General features: G+C 43.7%; 1 protein-coding gene across 1 annotated transcript; it reads left to right on the top strand.

Moving 5' to 3' along the window:
• Positions 1 to 10,527: 10,527 nt before the first annotated feature.
• Positions 10,528 to 15,554, top strand: LOC141106262 (uncharacterized). The gene is made up of 2 exons (XM_073596888.1): positions 10,528 to 13,870; positions 14,237 to 15,554. The coding sequence occupies exon 1, from the start codon at positions 11,582 to 11,584 to the stop codon at positions 13,763 to 13,765; it is 2,184 nt and encodes a 727-aa protein (XP_073452989.1). The 5' UTR covers positions 10,528 to 11,581; the 3' UTR covers positions 13,766 to 13,870; positions 14,237 to 15,554.
• The last annotated feature ends 2,894 nt before the right edge of the window (positions 15,555 to 18,448 follow it).

Raw genomic sequence — 18,448 nt, 5'->3', positions numbered from 1 at the left:
AGACTTTCCTTTTACTACATTCTGGAATATGCAGTTAAAGGGGTTGTAAAGGCAGAAGGTTTTTTTATCTTAATGCATTCTAAGCATTAAGATAAAAAGCCTTCTGTGTGCATCAGCAGCCCCAGCACCCCCTAACACTTACCTGAGGTCCATCTCTGCCCAGCAATGTCCACGAATGCCTCAGCCATCCGAGATTCTCCTTTCTGATGGGCTGAGACACAGTCGCAGCACCATTTGGCTCCCGCTGCTGTCAATCAAAGTCAGCTAGCCAATCAGGGGAGAGAGGGGGCGGGTCAGTTTAGAGCTTTGTGTCTGAATAGACACAGGAAGCCATGACTCAGCTCGGGTGCCCCCATAGCAAGCTGCTTGCTGCGGGGGCACTAAACAGGAGAGAGGGGCCAGGATAACAGAAGAGGGACCTGAGAAGAGGAGGATCTGGGCTGCTCTGTGCAAATCCACTGCAACAGAGCAGGTAAGTATAACTTTGTTTTAAATTGTTTCAAGTATGTCCTATGTAGTTGTATCCAGTCTTCTTTTCTGGCTTTCCCTATAAGTCAGTGCTATTTTCTGTTACTGTAGTTCAATGTATTATAGCTGCCATATTCCTCTATGCCAATGTTTATCCACAGTCATCCTTTCCCCACCCACCCAGGGAATATAAGTGCTTCTGTTTTTGTTTCCAGTATGGGTGGGTCAAAAGCATGTCTCATCATCATTTTCTTGGCATGCTCATGAGCAACAGACTTTAACAATCATAAATTGTGGGAAATTTCGTTTTATTACCAGACGGCAGCACACAGTGTTATGATGCACACTTCTCAATTAGAGTTGAGCGAACAGTTTGGGCTGAGCAAAAGTTTGGCCCGAACATCGCCTGTTCGGCGAAAACCCGGATTTGCAGGATGTTCTGGGAGTGTTCGCCCCACTGAATGCCCTGCAATGCACTGCGTGCTGCACAGTGCATTTTAAGCCCTAATTGGATAAAGCTTTGCCCAATCAGGGGGCAGAGAATAGCTGGTTGTTAAGGAGTGGGCCGAGAAGCCGGCCACGGTGTCCTTAACAAACCATGAATCATGGGCTTTCCCTCTGACAGTTAAATGGAAAAAAAAACATTGCCGGTATTAAAAAAGTTAAAAAAAAATGGTGCATGGGTCCCCCTCAATCCCTACCAGGCCCTTCGGGTTTGGTATGGATTTCAAGGGACCCCCACACCTAAATTAAAAAAAAAACGCCCGCTCAACATCCATACCAAACCCTTATCAGAGCATGCAGCCTGGTAGGCCACATACCCTTAACATGGGGGGTGCTTAAGCACAGGGGGGCCCTAATCCCCACAAGCCTGGGCTGCGGTTGTGGCGGTCTGCGGGCAAAGAGCTTATCAGAATCTGGAAGCCCCCTTTAACAAGGGGGCCCCCAATCACAGCCTTCCCATGTGAATGAGTATGGGGTACATAGTACCCCTACCCATTCACCACAAAAGTTTCAAAAAGTAATAAAAACACAGAGACAGTTTTTGACAATTCCTTTATTAAAAAAATAAAAAATTAGTGTCTCCGATGTAAATCCATCATCAATCACAACAAAGATGCCACCACCAGACCGAAAAAAGGAAAAAAATCACTCCACCGTCAACTAAAGCAAACCACCGAATGCCTGGCTTGCCATTTGACAGTTCTTATATAGGTAAGTGGCGAAGCCACCTGGCAGCATCACCCGGTGGCACCGCCCCCTTGTAACAGGGCATGCTGGGTCAGTGATGTCACAAGGGTGCAGTGCCACCAGGTGATGTCGCCAGATGACCCCGCCCTTACCTATATAAGAACTGTCAAATGGCAAGCCAGACATTCAGCGGTTTGCCTTAGTTGAAGGCAGAGCATTTTTTTCTTTTTTCTTTTTTGGGTCTGGCAGTGCAGCGGGCTTTGTGATTCACAATGAATTTACATTGGGGGAAAGGTTTGTTTATTTTTTAATAAAGGAATTGTCAAAAACTGTCTCTGTGTTTTTATTGTTTATTGTTTTTATTACTTTTTGACACTTTTTTGGTAAATGGGTAGGGGGAATATGTACCCTGTACTCATTCACATAGCAGGGGGGAGCCGGGATCTGGGTGCCCCCTTCTTAAAGGGGGCTTCCATATCCCGATAAGCCATCTGCCTGCACACAATGGCAACCATAGCCCAAGGTTGTGGGGATGAGGCCCTTGTCCCCATCAACATGGGGACAAGGTGCTTTTGGGCAGGGGGGGACAGAGACCCCCCTGCTCCAAAGCAGCCATCCCCCATGTTGAGCGCATGTGGCCTGGTATGGTTCGGGGGGGCGCTCGCTCGTGCTCCCCCTTTCCTGGTCTTCCAGGCTGAATGCTCGGATAAGGGTCTGATATGGATTTTGGGGGGCCCTATGTCATTAAAAAAAAAAAATTGACTCATTTTTTTTCTTTAGAAATTTATTTTTTACTGCAGCATGTTCTATACATGCTACAGATGTGCCACTCCAGATGTGCAGACTAAGGGGACCCCCCCAGGAATGGCGTGGGGTTCCCCTTAAAATCCATACCAGATCCGAAGGGCCTGGCATGGACTGGGGAGGGGATCCCATACTATTACTGTAAACATTTTCCTATTGCCAGCAATAGAAAAATGTTTAAAAAAATAATTTAAATGTCATTTGACTCATGTTTTTTCTTTAGAAATGTCATTTTTGCTGCAACATGTTCTGTACATACTACAGATGTGCCACTATACAAGCAGACTAAGGAGACCCCCCCGGGCCTATATAAACTATATTTAAAGGAATTTTTCATTTTTATTGTTGCACTTTAAGCATCAATAATATCACTGCTCCTGTGAAAACAATCTTTAAAAAAACAAAAAAATGCATACATGTCCACCAGGGCAGTACCTGGACCCTGGGCCAATTACTTGCATATCAGCCTTCAAAATGGGGACTTTTGATTTTTCAAGTTCGGGTCCCATAAACTTTAACAGGGTTCACCGTTCAGGTCAGAACTTTTTCTGTGTTCTGGAGTTCTGGTGTGAATGGAACGGGGGTGTTTGGCCCATCTCTATTCTCAGTGAGCTCATACACTGATGTCTACAAAGGCAGGGCAAATACCTAATTTTTTACTTCTTCAAGACAACGCTGACAACAAACTAAGAAGATTGCAACTCTGCATACAGAAAGGCATACAGTAAGTGTGCCTATTGTACAGTATATAATGCTGTATATGCAAGCAAACTACATAATCTGGCACATCTTCTGCAGCTAAAAGACATATTTTGCAGGTAATAAAGTAAACTATATCTTTATCCAAAATGAGTTTATTCACACTCGAGAAGAAGCATTTAATAAGGTATGTGATCACTTATATACAGTTAATACATAAATGGTCAAGCACTCTTTGTTTTTGGAGAAAAAGCGTTTTTTGGTTTGCCACTGTATAACCCTTAAGTATTAAAATGTTTAGAGGACTGGATTGTGATACAAAAATGCAAGCATAGTTGTTTGAGAGTGGCGACCCTTTAGGCATAAGATGGAGGTCACTGAGAAAGAAAAATCTCTGCCGAAAGTAAATTTGTTGTGGATGAGGCTTATAAAAGCAGATGTCATCTCCTTGTTGGTGATTCAACTGCAAAATATGTTTCTTTAGGAAAGATGTTGAGTGTTTACCCTTTCGACTGTCAGGAAAGTTAAGAGGAACATTTTAAATACTATGCAATATTGATGTTGTTGTCTACCTTGGCATGAATAGTTTGTCCCAGAATTATATGTTGGTCTGTACAGAGGAACTTAGGCAAGAATCTTTGCAAGATAGTTTGCACCTTTACATTTTCAGATATTTTAAATGTTTATAACTCACAAAAGGTGAAAGTCATTTGCATTGCAGAGTTCAGTGTTTGGTTTAAAGCATGGTGTAAAGCTGGAGGTTTTGGGTATGTTAGTTATGATGGTAACAATGGTCTTATATTAACATGTTCAGAAGAGATGGCTTGCATCCTTCGCACAAGGGGATTGGACATGCATTTGAACTGAGAAATTGGTGCAAAGATGTAATTGTTAAGTAGCATTTCTGTCCCCAACAAATAAAAACATGTGAGGGTTTGTTGGGGTATAGGTAATCTAGTTAAGGATTATTTTATTAAATATCCAACAGATCACAGTGCTTTTTCATTTCATGTGCACTAATGCTTGTAGTTTAATTTTATTTTATTTATTTATTTCAGGTACTTATATAGCGCTGTCAATTTACGCAGCGCTTTACATATACATTGTACATTCACATCAGTCCCTACCCTCAAGGAGCTTACAATCTAAGGTCCCTAACTCACATTCATACATACTAGGGACAATTTTAGACAGGATCCAATTAACCTACCAGCATGTCTTTAGAGCGTAGGAGGAAACCGGAGTACCCGGAGGAAACCCACGCAGGCACAGGGAGAACATGCAAACTCCAGGCAGGTAGTGTCGTGGTTGGGATTCGAACCAGCGACCCTTCTTACTGCTAGGCGAAAGTGCTACCCACTGCACCACTGTGCCTGACAGCTCTTATAGCTAGGGATAAGTTGGACTTTGTTGCAATTTCAGGGACATGGTTCACAGATTCATATGACTAGGAACTATTGTGACTATACTATTGTACAAACTATACAGGAAGGACCGAAAAGGAAAGAGGGGAGGTTGAATTCAATAAACAAATTAAATACTTGAAGCCCTCTGAGTATGTTTACAAACCAAAGAGGAAGTTTCCCCTTTTGAATTGTGCACTATACAACCCACCAGGAGAGTCTGAGGATTATGATAACCTTTTAATTGTTTATTGACAGGATAACTCAAATGACAATGAAGGGGGATGTTTTAATCATGGGAGACTTCAACCTGACAGACATTAACTGGAATTTTTAAACAGTGCTTACAAGCAGCAGCAGTAGAGATAATACAAGGGGTTTCTCTAAAACATTAAAAAACACAATCGGAGAATACCTGGTACTGACAAATAGTAATGGCCCATATATACCTGGGTTCAGTTTGAGCAAAGTTCAATCCATGGCAATCACAATGCCAAATACTGTATGTACAAGAACATATTTGGTAGATAACATCATCAGTAACCTGAGATATCATTGATCAAACATGATCCATGATCAACCACTGGAGCTGACAGTAGCTGGCAAGCAGCCGTCTGGGTCAAATGTGTGTCGGCATTTGACATTTTTTATCTTTCAGTGGGTATCAGGCATCTTGATTGCCATGAATCTACATCACTATATAATATCAAAGTATCTCTTAGAATGGGACTTTTAAAAGGCAACCAAAGATAACAAAATTATATTATAAAAATAGATTTTATTAATAGCACTTTAAGTTTGCTTTCACACTGGGGCCGTACCACGTTAGCGGTAAAGCACCGCTCGTTTTAGCGGTGCTTTACTGTAGTTTTAGCAGTGCTTTTAGGCCACTAGTGGGGCACTTTTAACCTCCACTAGTGGCTGAAGAAAGGGTTAAAGCCACCCATGTTATGGCACTTCCGAAGAGGTTTTTAGGTGCTTCAGAAGCGCTGCCCGTGCATTCCAATGTGCAGGGGGGTTTAGGAGCGCTGTATACAGTGCTCCCAAACCGCCTGAAAGATGCTGCTTGCAGGGCTTTTTGTAACGTCCCGCAAGCGCACCACCCCAGTGTGAAAGCACTCAGGCTTTCACACTGGGGTGGCATGGGAGGCGGTTTTCAGGTGCTTTACAGGTGTTATTTTTAGAGCTAAAATGCCTGAAAAACGCCTTCAGTGTGAAAGGGGTCTAAAAACTTGTCACATGAGGCACACGTTTAGGAACAAACATTATGTCAAAATTGTTCAAGATGAAGCACAAAACATAAAAGAAGTGGTGATACCCGAAACCACGAATGGCTGTATGATCAAAGGTTCAAAAACAGCAGTACATTGAATGGGCTATCCAAAATCAATCTTAATCACTTGATGATGTGATTGACAATGGATGTACATCGTGGGACATTTTTTTTCTTTTTAATTAAATAACTTGTCAAAAACATGTGTGTGTGTGTGTGCATTTATTTACACTGTTCTTTGTGAATTAGTAGCGATATTATGCACCTCTTACTTATTCTTAGGGGGGCAGCGGTATCTGGGTGCTCCCTTATTGTTAACCCGGAAATGTGTGGAGCGCACATGGTGGTTGCCAAGCAACCCTGCGCGCTGCGTCAGGAAAGCCCGCAAACCCGCACCACGTGTTCGCACGGCCGTCATGTGACGCCAAAACCCAGAAATGTACGGAGCGCACGTGGTGGTTGCTAAGCAACCATGCGCGCTGCGTCCAGAAAGCCGGCGAACACACACCACGTGTTCGCACGGCAGTCACGAGACGCCCAATTACCTTCCCCTGTGACGCACAACGTCGTTCATGTAAGGAGATTCCATAATACATTGCATTATGATTGATTATTGATTTTACCCTGAGGATATATGTTCAGGTTTTGCTTATTTGCTTTATGATTAGAGAAATATCTTGGTATATGATTAGAGAAATATCTTGGTATATTTTAGTGAATATGACAGACTGAATCTTATGACAAGTATTACTTAATGACTGAATTATCTCACCCTGTCTGTCTATCCCTGTCTGATGCTTTCATCTTAGGAAACATCTGTCTGTGGTTTTTATCTCTGTACACTGTTGCTGGGTATGGGAAGGCCAACGGCAGCTAAAAATAGTTTTTTTTAGGAAGTTGTGGTTGGCCATCTCATGGTCAAAAGACAGTGACAGAAAGTAAGGAATCAATGACCTATTAACTTGAACTAAAGGGGTCAACATTTTAATATTTAAGATCACAAGATGAAGACATTACCAAAATCACAAGATTAAGAAATTACCGAATAATATGCTAATGAACATTTATGTGTATCATTTTGATTGGCCCCCAAATTGGGGCAGAGTCTTGTAAAGACAGCATAAAACAGCGAATCCTGTAATAAAGAATTGTAATCATTTCAGCATACCTAGTGTGTGTATGTGTTATTGATTAACCGCCGGCGAGGACCTCCACTGAGCCATCTCCAAGAGCCTAGGCCACAAAGAGAAGACGAAGCACCTAACAGTTTTGGTACCAGGAAGTGGTGGGGTGTTTTGAACAGGTAAGTCATTTTTAACTCCTTTTTACCTATTTTTGGTAACTGGTGTTGATGCTTGCCTTGTTCAAATAACCTTGTATATCCACCCACTTACATAACTGTGCCTTCGCAACGGGCTAGGCTGGCCCCTTGGAGGGTTAAAGAAGGGCTCGCAGGTTTTTTGGTTTTTTATAGTCTGACTAGGTTGGTCTGACTGCTGTGTTGAGTAGATATATGTGTGTTTAAAACTCGGGAAGTATAGAATACGCCCGTAGTATAAGGAGTGGCTAAGTGGACGCCCAATTTTTGGGGAAAATATTGAAAAGTGCACTTATTATACTTATTATAACATGTTCATATAATGTAACTTTATTTTGCCACTGTATATATAAGATTTTGCTTGTTTTTTCTTTTAGGTACCACCGTAAGTATTTAGAGTGTATAGAGAATTAGAGAATTAGAGATAAGTGTATGATATATGTGTATGACAACTGAATGTAAAGTACTGTATTGATTTAGAGGATTTTTTTGTTAAAGTATTACACATATATGCACTAAATGAACCACATAGGGCAAGAACCTGACTGTAGTGAGATAGCGCCCGCCTGCCCACATTGCACCTTTGGTTTACTGTTCCTTAGTGTTGACAGGACGTGGATCCTGCTCACCACTAGACCGACCGGGTTCTCATACCGACTTGGTGCAAGGGGAGTATATCCTACCACAAGGAGGGGTTTCCTATACCGAGTACTGAGGGTTAACCTTCATAGCTATATCAGCCCCACAGCTATAACAGACGAGGGGACTTATTCCCAAGTCAGGGAACAGATTATAGCACAAACAGGTTGCTTTCATCTCTGTCCCTGTACTAGACACACACTACCAAGGTTATTAGATGGGGAATTCTGCAGCAACCCAGACCATGGCCAATCCATCTCCCTATGAGTATGTTAAAAACACACTACCGGGGCCACAGGTAGAACCGTTTTGGACACAGGTCAGAGAGAGGTGCCAACAGCTGGGGATACATGACCCAGGGCCAGTGGGACCCTGTTCTGAGGACGAGTGGAAGGAAGTGAGCAAGGTGTGTCAGGTGCACAAGCACTCTTATCCACCTGGGAAATGGGAAGACACCCAATACATGAAAGATTGTTACAAAGCATGGAACAAATGCTTAGCCAAGTATAAAACAAAGTATGTAACTAAAGCCCCCACACCAAAACCTGTAAACTCACCCGCCCTATCACAGCAACCCGAAGCACCCCCCCCTTATGTGATGGTTAAACAGGAGGATGGAACATTGGGTCCATGTCTTCAGCTGTATCCATCTCTGGATCCAGCAGTATTGGCTACCATGGTATATGGGGCAGCTGATCAGGCACAAGTTACACGATGGGAAAACGAAAGTAGAAACAGGGAAGAGGAAGTCCGGGCAGAAGGTATACGTAGGAGGGAAGAAGAGAGGATTAGGAGGTTGGATCCGAAGGAAAGGGAACTAGAAGAGAAGTTAAAAGAGTTTAAGAAGAGAAAGGAGGAATTAGAGGAGAAAATGTCTAGGAGGGAGGAAGAGCTAGAACATTACAAAAGAGAGCTAGATAAGAGGGAAGGTGAGATGAGAGAGTATTCTGCGATAACTAAGGAAGAAAGGGATGGAATGTCCCTGGAAAAGGGAGAAGAGGAAGGAGTCAGGAAGTTAAGCCCCAAGGAAAAGGAATGGGAGGAGAAACAGAAAGAATTTAATAAAAGACAGCAGGAAGAGGAAGAAAGGATACAAAGGAAAAGGGAAGATTTAGAGGCGTACGAGAGGAAACTAGAGAAAGAGGCAAGAAGGATTAAGGAGGCCAAGGAAAAGATAATTTCACAGCCATCCACCACACTCAGAAGCCAAACTAAACCGGCCATAAGCCAGAAACCCCCACAGGAGGAAAGGGAGCAGGGTGAATCCTCTACTGAGGAAAGAGAAATAGACATGGAACAGGAAAGTCTAGGTGCCGCCTTTAAAGCACCACTTATGCATATAGGGGAGACGGTAGTCCATATTCCCCTACCCCTAGGCACACTGTCAAAAATAAAGGAGTTATGCCCCAGCCCAAAGAAAAGCCCTAGGGAGGCTGGTGCTTTCCTTGCAAAATACAGTGCAGGGACAAGCCTGGATAAAGAAGATATAGCAGGGATCCTTAGTATAGTTGACCCTGACAGCCCAGAAGGGCATCCCGTAGATGCCTTATGGACAGCCCACATAGAAGAAGATAAAGATTGGGTATCTTTTTGGAAAGGAATGGGGAATCATTGGTCTACTATATACAAGGGTTCATCTGCACTTCAGGAACTTGTCCTAGCAAAACAGGGACCGAAGGAAAAGTTCTATGAATTTTGTACCCGGGTATATGGTCTGTGGAAAGCAGTAGATAACGCCAACCCCCAGTTGTTCACCACCACCATTATGGCTGGTGGAGATACGAAGGTGACACAGTTGCTTAAATTCACTAATCCAAAGTGGGCAGAACAACCCCCAGATGAATTTATGAAGGATGCTAGGTCACGAGAAACATCAGGGGTATTTGAGCAGAAGGGTGGCATTTTTCCCTCCCTGACACCAACCCAGACTCTGCCAACTGGTGAGACTCCGCCCACCCACATAATGACAATGCAACCTTATCCACCAATGCAATCTTATCCCCCAAATCAGGGTTACCCACCAGACCAGGGGTGCTTTAACTGTGGGGAACTGGGGCACTGGAAGTCCCAATGTCCCTACAGAATTAGAACAAACGCCCAAAGAGGAAGGGGTAGGAATCTTAACACCACCCCCCGTCGCCTTCAGGATATCAGGTATCCTCACCCACCACAACCCCAACCACCCCAACCACAACCCCAATACCAGCCTCAGCCTAACAGACCACCCCCACGCATTCCGATGCAGTGGCCATCCACTCGGCGGACGCCACAATAGGGATGCCAAGAGTACGTCCCGTCCCTCAGCCTTGTGTGTTACAATCCATCATGGAAAAGTCTTCCGCAGGTACTATTGCGGGTAGACAATCACCTGATATGTCTATTGTTGGATTCAGGGGCTACATTCAGTAGTTTGAATGATGCCATATATGATACACCGCACTGCACTGAGGGAAACTCTATTGGTATAAATGGGACATCAATTACCCACCCCATCACTCCACCATTGCCCGTGGCCACTCCAGAAGGGCAGGAACTGTGTACCCAGAGTTTTGCTGTCCTTGTGGATTGTCCAGTATCTTTAATGGGGAGGGACCTACTCTCAAAACTGAATATCACCATTAAATTTGATAGAGGGGGCTCCCTCACTGCCAGCTCACCGTTCTGTGATTTACATGCTCCAAAGAGACACACTTTCAGGGGACTCTTTGCATCATTGCCACCCACTCTAGAAACACATGCTATATGGGCAGACAACAAAGGGAGTGTGGGTTTTATTAACTGTACACCTTACACACCACAAATGCGTCCAGACGCTGAAGTACAATATCACAAGCAATACCCCCTGCCACTTGAAAAAATTGAAGGCATCACACCATTAATCAATGATTACATAGCAAAAGGGATTCTGAAACACATTATAAGCCCCTGGAATACACCAATCTACCCTGTGAAAAAGGCAAATGGGGAGTGGAGGCTTGTACAGGACCTAAGGGCCGTGAACAAGCAGGTTATACCTCTGCCACCTTTGGTAGCAGATATTTCTTTCATTTTTTTTGAAAATACCTGCTGATTCCCTTTGCTACACAGTAGTAGACCTGGCGAATGCATTTTTTAGCATCCCGATCGATGATGGGGTATTGCCCATGTTTTCATTCTCATGGGGGAGGGGAAAGCAGTTGACCTGGTCAAGATTACCTCAGGGGTATGTGGACAGTCCAGCAGCCTTCTCCATGGTCCTTAATGAGACAATTAAGTCATGGACTGCTGAGCGCGGGTCGGTACTAATACAGTATGTGGACGACTTGCTCCTGTGCAGTCGATCTGCTGAAGATTGTGCGGTCGATTCCACATCTCTGTTACATCACCTGGCCAGGTCTGGCCACCTAGCATCGCGGAAGAAGATACAATGGTGTCAAAGTCAGGTAGAATACCTGGGATGCATTCTGAAGGAGGGAACCAGGCTGGTATCCCCCAAACGTGCCGCAGCCCTGCAGGCTCTCAGTCCTCCAAGAGACAAAGCAACTTTGCTCTCATTCTTGGGCGCAATCGTATATTGCCGCCAATGGATCCCAGATTGTTCATATTATGATGGCATTCTGAGGGAGGCTACCTTGTCCACCGCCCCAAAGACAGTAGATTGGACAACAGAAAGGCTCTGTGCTTTTCAGGCCTTGTTAAAAAGTCTGACTCAGGCCCCCGCCCTGGGATTGATAGAATATGGCAAACCCTTTCAATTATACTGTGTGGTATCGGGAAATTCTTTTGCTGCGGTTTTGACACAGCAACATGGAACCGGGTACCGACCAGTCTCCTATCTCTCAAAAAAAGTTGCCTACCCAAGTACAAGGGATGCCATCTTGTCTACAAAACCTTGCTGCTTGTGCTATGGCAGTTCAAGAGGCTAACAAATCAGTATTAGGCCATGAATTGACTCTCTACACTACTCATTCAGTAACTCACCTCCTGCAAAACATGAACACGCAGCATATGACAGCACAAAGGCTTAGTGGGTATGAGATCACACTTCTGAATACTGATAACCTCACTCTCAAACACGCACCACCAAGTAATCCCACTGTCCGTCTTTTGCACTCTTTGCTCAGGTTACCGCGAGACCCTGATCAGAAGCACAATTGTGTTGAACAGGTTGCAGCAATAACCAGCCCTCGCCCAGATCTCACTGACATTCCCCTACCAGGGGTACAGGACGTCTTCATAGACGGCAGTTGTACTCGCCCCTCTGATGCAACATTCCTGACAGGGTATGCCATTGTCCAACTCCCTGATGTGGTGTTGGAAGCAAAAGCCTTACCACCCTCCTCGGCACAGGTAGCAGAACTGGAGGCGCTCACAAGAGCTTGCATACTTTTCTCTGATGAGGAGGTAAACATCTACACAGATAGTAGGTACGCTTTTGGTGTCACGCACGACTATGGCGTAATCTGGGCGAATAGAGGATTTAAAACTGCTGACAACAAGCCAATCGCTAACTCTACACAAATTAAAGCACTCCTGCAAGCGATTCTTCTCCCAAAGAGGATAGCGGTCATCAAAGTAAAGGCACATTCATCAGATAACAGCAGAATTTCCAAAGGAAACGCGCTGGCAGACAGAGAAGCGAAAAAAGCCGCTGCCCTGTACACAGGTCAGCCAGCCCCCACAACAATGTTCTTCAAAGAACATTTTACATCACCCAACTTCAAAACCGTTGTGGCACAAATACAGGGATTAGCTACAGAAGAGGATGTTTCTTTTTGGGTCAAGGATGGCTTGACCAAGGACCAAGAAGGTCTTTGGTCAAAAGAGGGGAAGATATTGGGCATACCAGAATCAAGCAGTGTTCTCATACTTTCCTATCTCCATGGTCCAGGACATATAGGTACCACCGCCCTAACAAACATATACACAAAGTCTTTCTGCACAAACAACTTAAGTAAACAGGCAAAACTCCTCACCAGCAGTTGTCTGACCTGTGCACAAAACAATGTCCAAGGGAAAAATCATGGATTACATGGCCACCTGCCCCCACCCCTGGGTCCCCTAACAGATTTGCAAATAGACTTCACACACATGCCCAAACAAAAAGGCAATTTGAAATACCTTTGCGTGATCGTATGCAAATGGTCAGGTTGGGTTGAAGGAATTCCATGTACAGGTGAGACTGCTAAAATTGCTGCCAAATGCATACTGAACCATTGGGTTTGTAGGTTCGGAATACCAACGGCCATATGGTCAGACAGAGGGCCTGCCTTCAGCTCCTCTGTTACACAGACTTTAGCTAAGCTACTAGGCTTACAGTGGAAACTGCACATCCCTTACCACCCACAAAGTGCAGGGGTAGTGGAAAGAATGAACAGGAACATTAAAGACAAGTTAAAAAAGGCCACGGGGGGCACCATGAAAGGATGGTTGGATTACCTTCCTTCTGTCCTATTTCAGATCAGAACAACACCACATGCTAGAACAAAACTCTCGCCCTTTGAGATTTTGATGGGAGTTCCTGCAAACATAGAGCTGCCCCTCTTAGATCAAAACACTGACATTAACATCTATTCTCAACAGGAAATGTACGTGAAAAATCTGGTAAGTATGCTACAGGATATGAACGAACAAGTCTCTGTCACCTTTTCTCCTCTTTCAACAGAACCTACTCATCCCTTCATCCCAGGAGACAAAGTACTGGTGAAACAACTGGCACACAAAAAGAAGGTTGGACCCATTTTCTCTGGACCTTGGAAGATAGAGAAGGTTTCCAGAACTGCTGTACTGACCGATCTAGGAAACACCTGGATCCACGCCAGCCGGTTAAAGAAGTGTCCACAGCAACCCCAGACCCCTGACCCTCCTCCAGCACCCCAAGACTCCTCTGACCAGGAACAGCGACCAGATTTGAAGGACATTCAAGAAGGCATAAAACAAATCTCTCGGACCGACGAGACGAATCCCCCACCAACAAGAAGAAACGTGTAACAGAACTTTGCACACAGTACCTGACAAAATGATTTCCACCTTTGTGTCAGGAAAAACATTATGCTTCTGGACATGTCTGATTCTGATAGTATTCATACCTACTTGGTTAATAACAAATTGTGTGTACCATCCAGAAGATTTAGGGTCACTAGAAGGGATATTGGGAAAACATGGGACCCTTTCTCTACCGGGTTCAGTTTGGGAGGTCTCACTTCATGGTTAAAGAACACTGCAATGACAATTTTTACCATACTGCTTTTCATATTGTTCTTGTATGCATGCTTCATGTTACTCAAATGCCTCTGCAAAAAGGGTAGCGAAACACATTCCGAAACCGTGAAGCTGACTTCCATTTCCAGAGATCCCACGGTATGGTACGAGAACCAGGGAAAAGAGGCCGAGGGATATGAATCCTTAAGGCGTGACAAAAAGGTAGCCGAGGGATATGAATCCTTAAGGCGTGACGAAAAGGTAGAATGACCATTTCGATGATATCGAATGGTCAAAGGGAGGATTGTAAGGAGATTCCATAATACATTGCATTATGATTGATTATTGATTTTACCCTGAGGATATATGTTCAGGTTTTGCTTATTTGCTTTATGATTAGAGAAATATCTTGGTATATGATTAGAGAAATATCTTGGTATATTTTAGTGAATATGACAGACTGAATCTTATGACAAGTATTACTTAATGACTGAATTATCTCACCCTGTCTGTCTATCCCTGTCTGATGCTTTCATCTTAGGAAACATCTGTCTGTGGTTTTTATCTCTGTACACTGTTGCTGGGTATGGGAAGGCCAACGGCAGCTAAAAATAGTTTTTTTTAGGAAGTTGTGGTTGGCCATCTCATGGTCAAAAGACAGTGACAGAAAGTAAGGAATCAATGACCTATTAACTTGAACTAAAGGGGTCAACATTTTAATATTTAAGATCACAAGATGAAGACATTACCAAAATCACAAGATTAAGAAATTACCGAATAATATGCTAATGAACATTTATGTGTATCATTTTGATTGGCCCCCAAATTGGGGCAGAGTCTTGTAAAGACAGCATAAAACAGCGAATCCTGTAATAAAGAATTGTAATCATTTCAGCATACCTAGTGTGTGTATGTGTTATTGATTAACCGCCGGCGAGGACCTCCTCTGAGCCATCTCCAAGAGCCTAGGCCACAAAGAGAAGACGAAGCACCTAACAGTTCACATGTGGGCGGTATATATGGGTCGCTGAGCAACACAAACACAGTGACGGAGATGGCCATAACAAAGTAGGCATGTCCGCACTGCGATCACCTGACTTTCTATAAATATCTCACATGACTGTGGATACAAATGGAGCACCTCCATGTGGTAAAAAGAATAATTACATTCAGGAAACAAACTTAAAAAACAAAAAACAAATGACAAAAATATAATCCGGTTTGTGTGTGGGGCTCATATTAATAGCGGCCAATTCTGTGTATCAGTAATCTAAAGAATGTATAAAAAATATATATAAAAAATATATAGTGGAATGGGAGGGATTATAACCTGTTATGGAATAATCAATCCTGGCTAGAATAATGAATGAAAGTGCATGGGATAAAAACTATGATGGTTTACTTAAAAAATGAATGATGGTGTAAAATGGTGAGAAAACAAAAATGTGTCTCACATAATTAAAAGATTTAAATGGAATTCAAACCTGATAACAATGGTACAGACAAGGGTAAGGATGAAGTAAATGGTGTCGAAATATTAGGAGAGGTTAATGAATGAATTCAAATCCCACTCTACGTTAAGGCCAAATGGAAAATATGATCTGAGCTCATGTATCCAGTAAGTCTCTCGTCTGGATACCCCACGTAAGCGCGACTCCCCCCGCCAATGGGGGACAAACTTGTCAATTACTTGGAATGTGCTTCCCGTGGGGTCCCTATTGTGATGGAGTAAGTAGTGTCGGGGTACTGTGTGCTTGTCCTTGCCACTTTTGATACCTGCAATATGTTCATTGACACGTATGGTGAATGTTCTGATGGTCCTACCCACATATTGTTTCTTGCAGGGGCAAGTAATCAGATATACCACATATAGGGTGGCACAGGTGGCAAATTCTTTCATGTGGTAGATGCGCGAGGTAATGGTGAAACTAAAGGTGTCAATTTTACGTCCTGTAAGGGTGTTATGCGCGCATACGTTACATCTGCGACATTGATAAAAACCTTGGCATTGTTGAAAAAAAGAGACTTTCTTGGGAGGGTCTATGATGTTGGGGGCAATTTGTCCTTGTAAAGAGCGAGCACCTCTGAAAATGACTCCCGCATTCTCGGGTAGCTCAGGGCCCAAAAGTCGGTCGCTCTTAAGAACTCTCCAATGTTTTCTAAAAATGGCTTATGTGGTGTATGTGGAGTATGTGGTGAAAAAGGACCATTTGGCTCTGGAATCAGAAATGTTGGTGGGGCGTTCTACCAAGGTGGAGTTCCTGTCTATTTGTGAAACTCTATTGATCTCTACGTCTAGATCTTCTGCCTTGTAACCTTTAGCCACAAATCTCTCTTTTAATATATGAGATTGAGCATAATAGTCAGATATTTTTGAGCAATTACGACGCAGTCGTAAAAATTGACTGCGCGGTACAGATCGCAGCCACTGGGCATGGTGGCAACTGTCAAACGGGATGTAACTGTTTCGATCTGTGGGTTTAAAGTAGGTCTTAAACTCCAGATGTTGATCCACCACCATGATTTCTAAATCTAGAAAATGGATGGAGCTCAAACTGGCTTCATAGCTGAGGGTAATCCCCCGATCATTGGCGTTCAAAGTTCCCATAACTGCATCTAAAGTCTCAGGGTTTCCTTGCCATAGGAGGAGGATGTCATCAATATACCTGGCCCAAAGAACTAGTTCTGGTCTCTGGTAGGCATAGACGACATCCTCTTCCCATTGGGCCATGAAAAGGTTGGCCAGACTGGGGGCAAATTTGGCCCCCATGGCCACACCCTTTTGTTGTACATAGAACTGGTTCTGAAACCAGAAATAATTATGGCCCATGGCAAAACGCAGAAGCTGCATGATGAAATTGCGCTGCAATACTGGTAGAGTGTTGTTCGCTGACAAATATGTTTCAACTGCATTAAACCCTAGATGGTGTGGTATGCATGTATATAGGGCAGCTACATCTGCTGTAACCAAAAAAGTGCCTTTTTCAAGCCTTACTTGTTCTAGACGTTGAATAACATCCCTGGTATCTTTGAGGTAAGATGGAGTCATTCTAACCAATGGCTGAAGGAAGAAATCCACATATCTCCCTATCCTAGAAGTGACCGAGTCAATCCCGCTGACAATGGGTCTGACAGGGGGATTGACTGGGTCCTTGTGGACTTTAGGAAGATAATAAATCGCGGGAAGCCGCGGAACAAGAGGCACTAAATAGTTTTTCTCTTTTTTATTAAGGATCCCCAAAGAGTACCCCTCATTAACTAATTCGACCAATTGGCGTTTAAATTTGTGGGTGGTGTTAAAATTTATGGGGGTATAGATGTCTCGATCTTGGAGAATCCTAAGCATTTCTTTGATGTAGTCTTCTTTGTTGAGGACTACAATACTATCACCCTTATCAGAGGGTCTAATGACAAGATCTTTCCTATCACAGAGCTCTTGAAGTCCTGCTTTAATTAAGGGGTCCATATGGGTCTTCCTTTTATGTTTGGGAAGTTCGTCTAAATCTTGTAAGACTAGACTCTTGAACACTTGGAGAGACGGGGCCAAATTCCCCGGGGGATTAAAAAGGGAGGGATTGGTTAAACCGGAATGTATATAATCATTATTGATGGAGCTATAATTGGTGGTGGAAGAAATGGAAGGTTGGTTCAGAAAATGTCTGTGTATGTTTAATTTCCTGGTGAATTCTAGTACGTCGATAAATGTACCAAATTTGTTTAAGGGTCTTGGGGGACAAACTTGAGTCCCTTGTCTAGAACCGATTTCTCGGCTTCTGTCAAGTGGACAGTACTGAGATTAAAAATCCCCACCCCCCTCAAACTCTTTTCCTTTTTGCTTCTAGCCTTCCGCCCCCCTCTGGTCCCTCGTTTCCTTCTTGGTACCCAGAGTGGTTTTCTATGGGCCTCTGAAAACCCGATGCTTGTTCAAAATTTAAGCCTCTTTGGTTATAATTGTATGGAGACCTATTGTATGTATCTACTTTCCTGTTGTATTGAGGATAAGCCTCCTGGTGCTCCTGTAGGGGAAAATAACGATTATGGGTGGATATCTGGGCTTCATAGGAATAATCACGACTTTGTGATCTGGATCTTTGGTTGTCCTCCCAGTCACGCCAATTGTATGGTGTGGACCCGGGGGCTCCACGATAAGGTGGATCGCCGGGATGTCCCCGTGAGTGGCCTCTACCTCGATTCCTTGGTCTTCCACCTCTATGATTAGAAGGCGGATGGAAGGGTAGTAGTGGACGTGGGGGGGCTTTTTTGGGCCCAGGATTCTTAGAGGTATTATATTTAGGGTCCATAGGACGTCTTGGGGTTTGATTAAGTTGCCCCGAGTTTCCTCCTGTGTTTATTGGTGGCTCATACACCAATCTTCTATCTAAACTAGTTTTTATAGGATGTTGGGTCTCCATAGGAAGCGACTGGTTTTCCGAAGGAGCGGAAAAGGCCATCTTTTTTTGTCAGTTAAAAACC

This window comes from Aquarana catesbeiana, linkage group LG08 (genome assembly GCF_042186555.1).
Source record: "Aquarana catesbeiana isolate 2022-GZ linkage group LG08, ASM4218655v1, whole genome shotgun sequence".
NCBI lineage: Eukaryota > Metazoa > Chordata > Amphibia > Anura > Ranidae > Aquarana > Aquarana catesbeiana.
Note: the sequence above shows the minus strand (reverse complement) of the source record. Positions and strands in the feature narration are given on the sequence as shown.

Bases quoted from the DNA above. Each gene is read 5' to 3' on its own strand.
- LOC141106262 (XM_073596888.1), top strand. From the start codon at position 11,582: ATGGAACCGGGTACCGACCAGTCTCCTATCTCTCAAAAAAAGTTGCCT.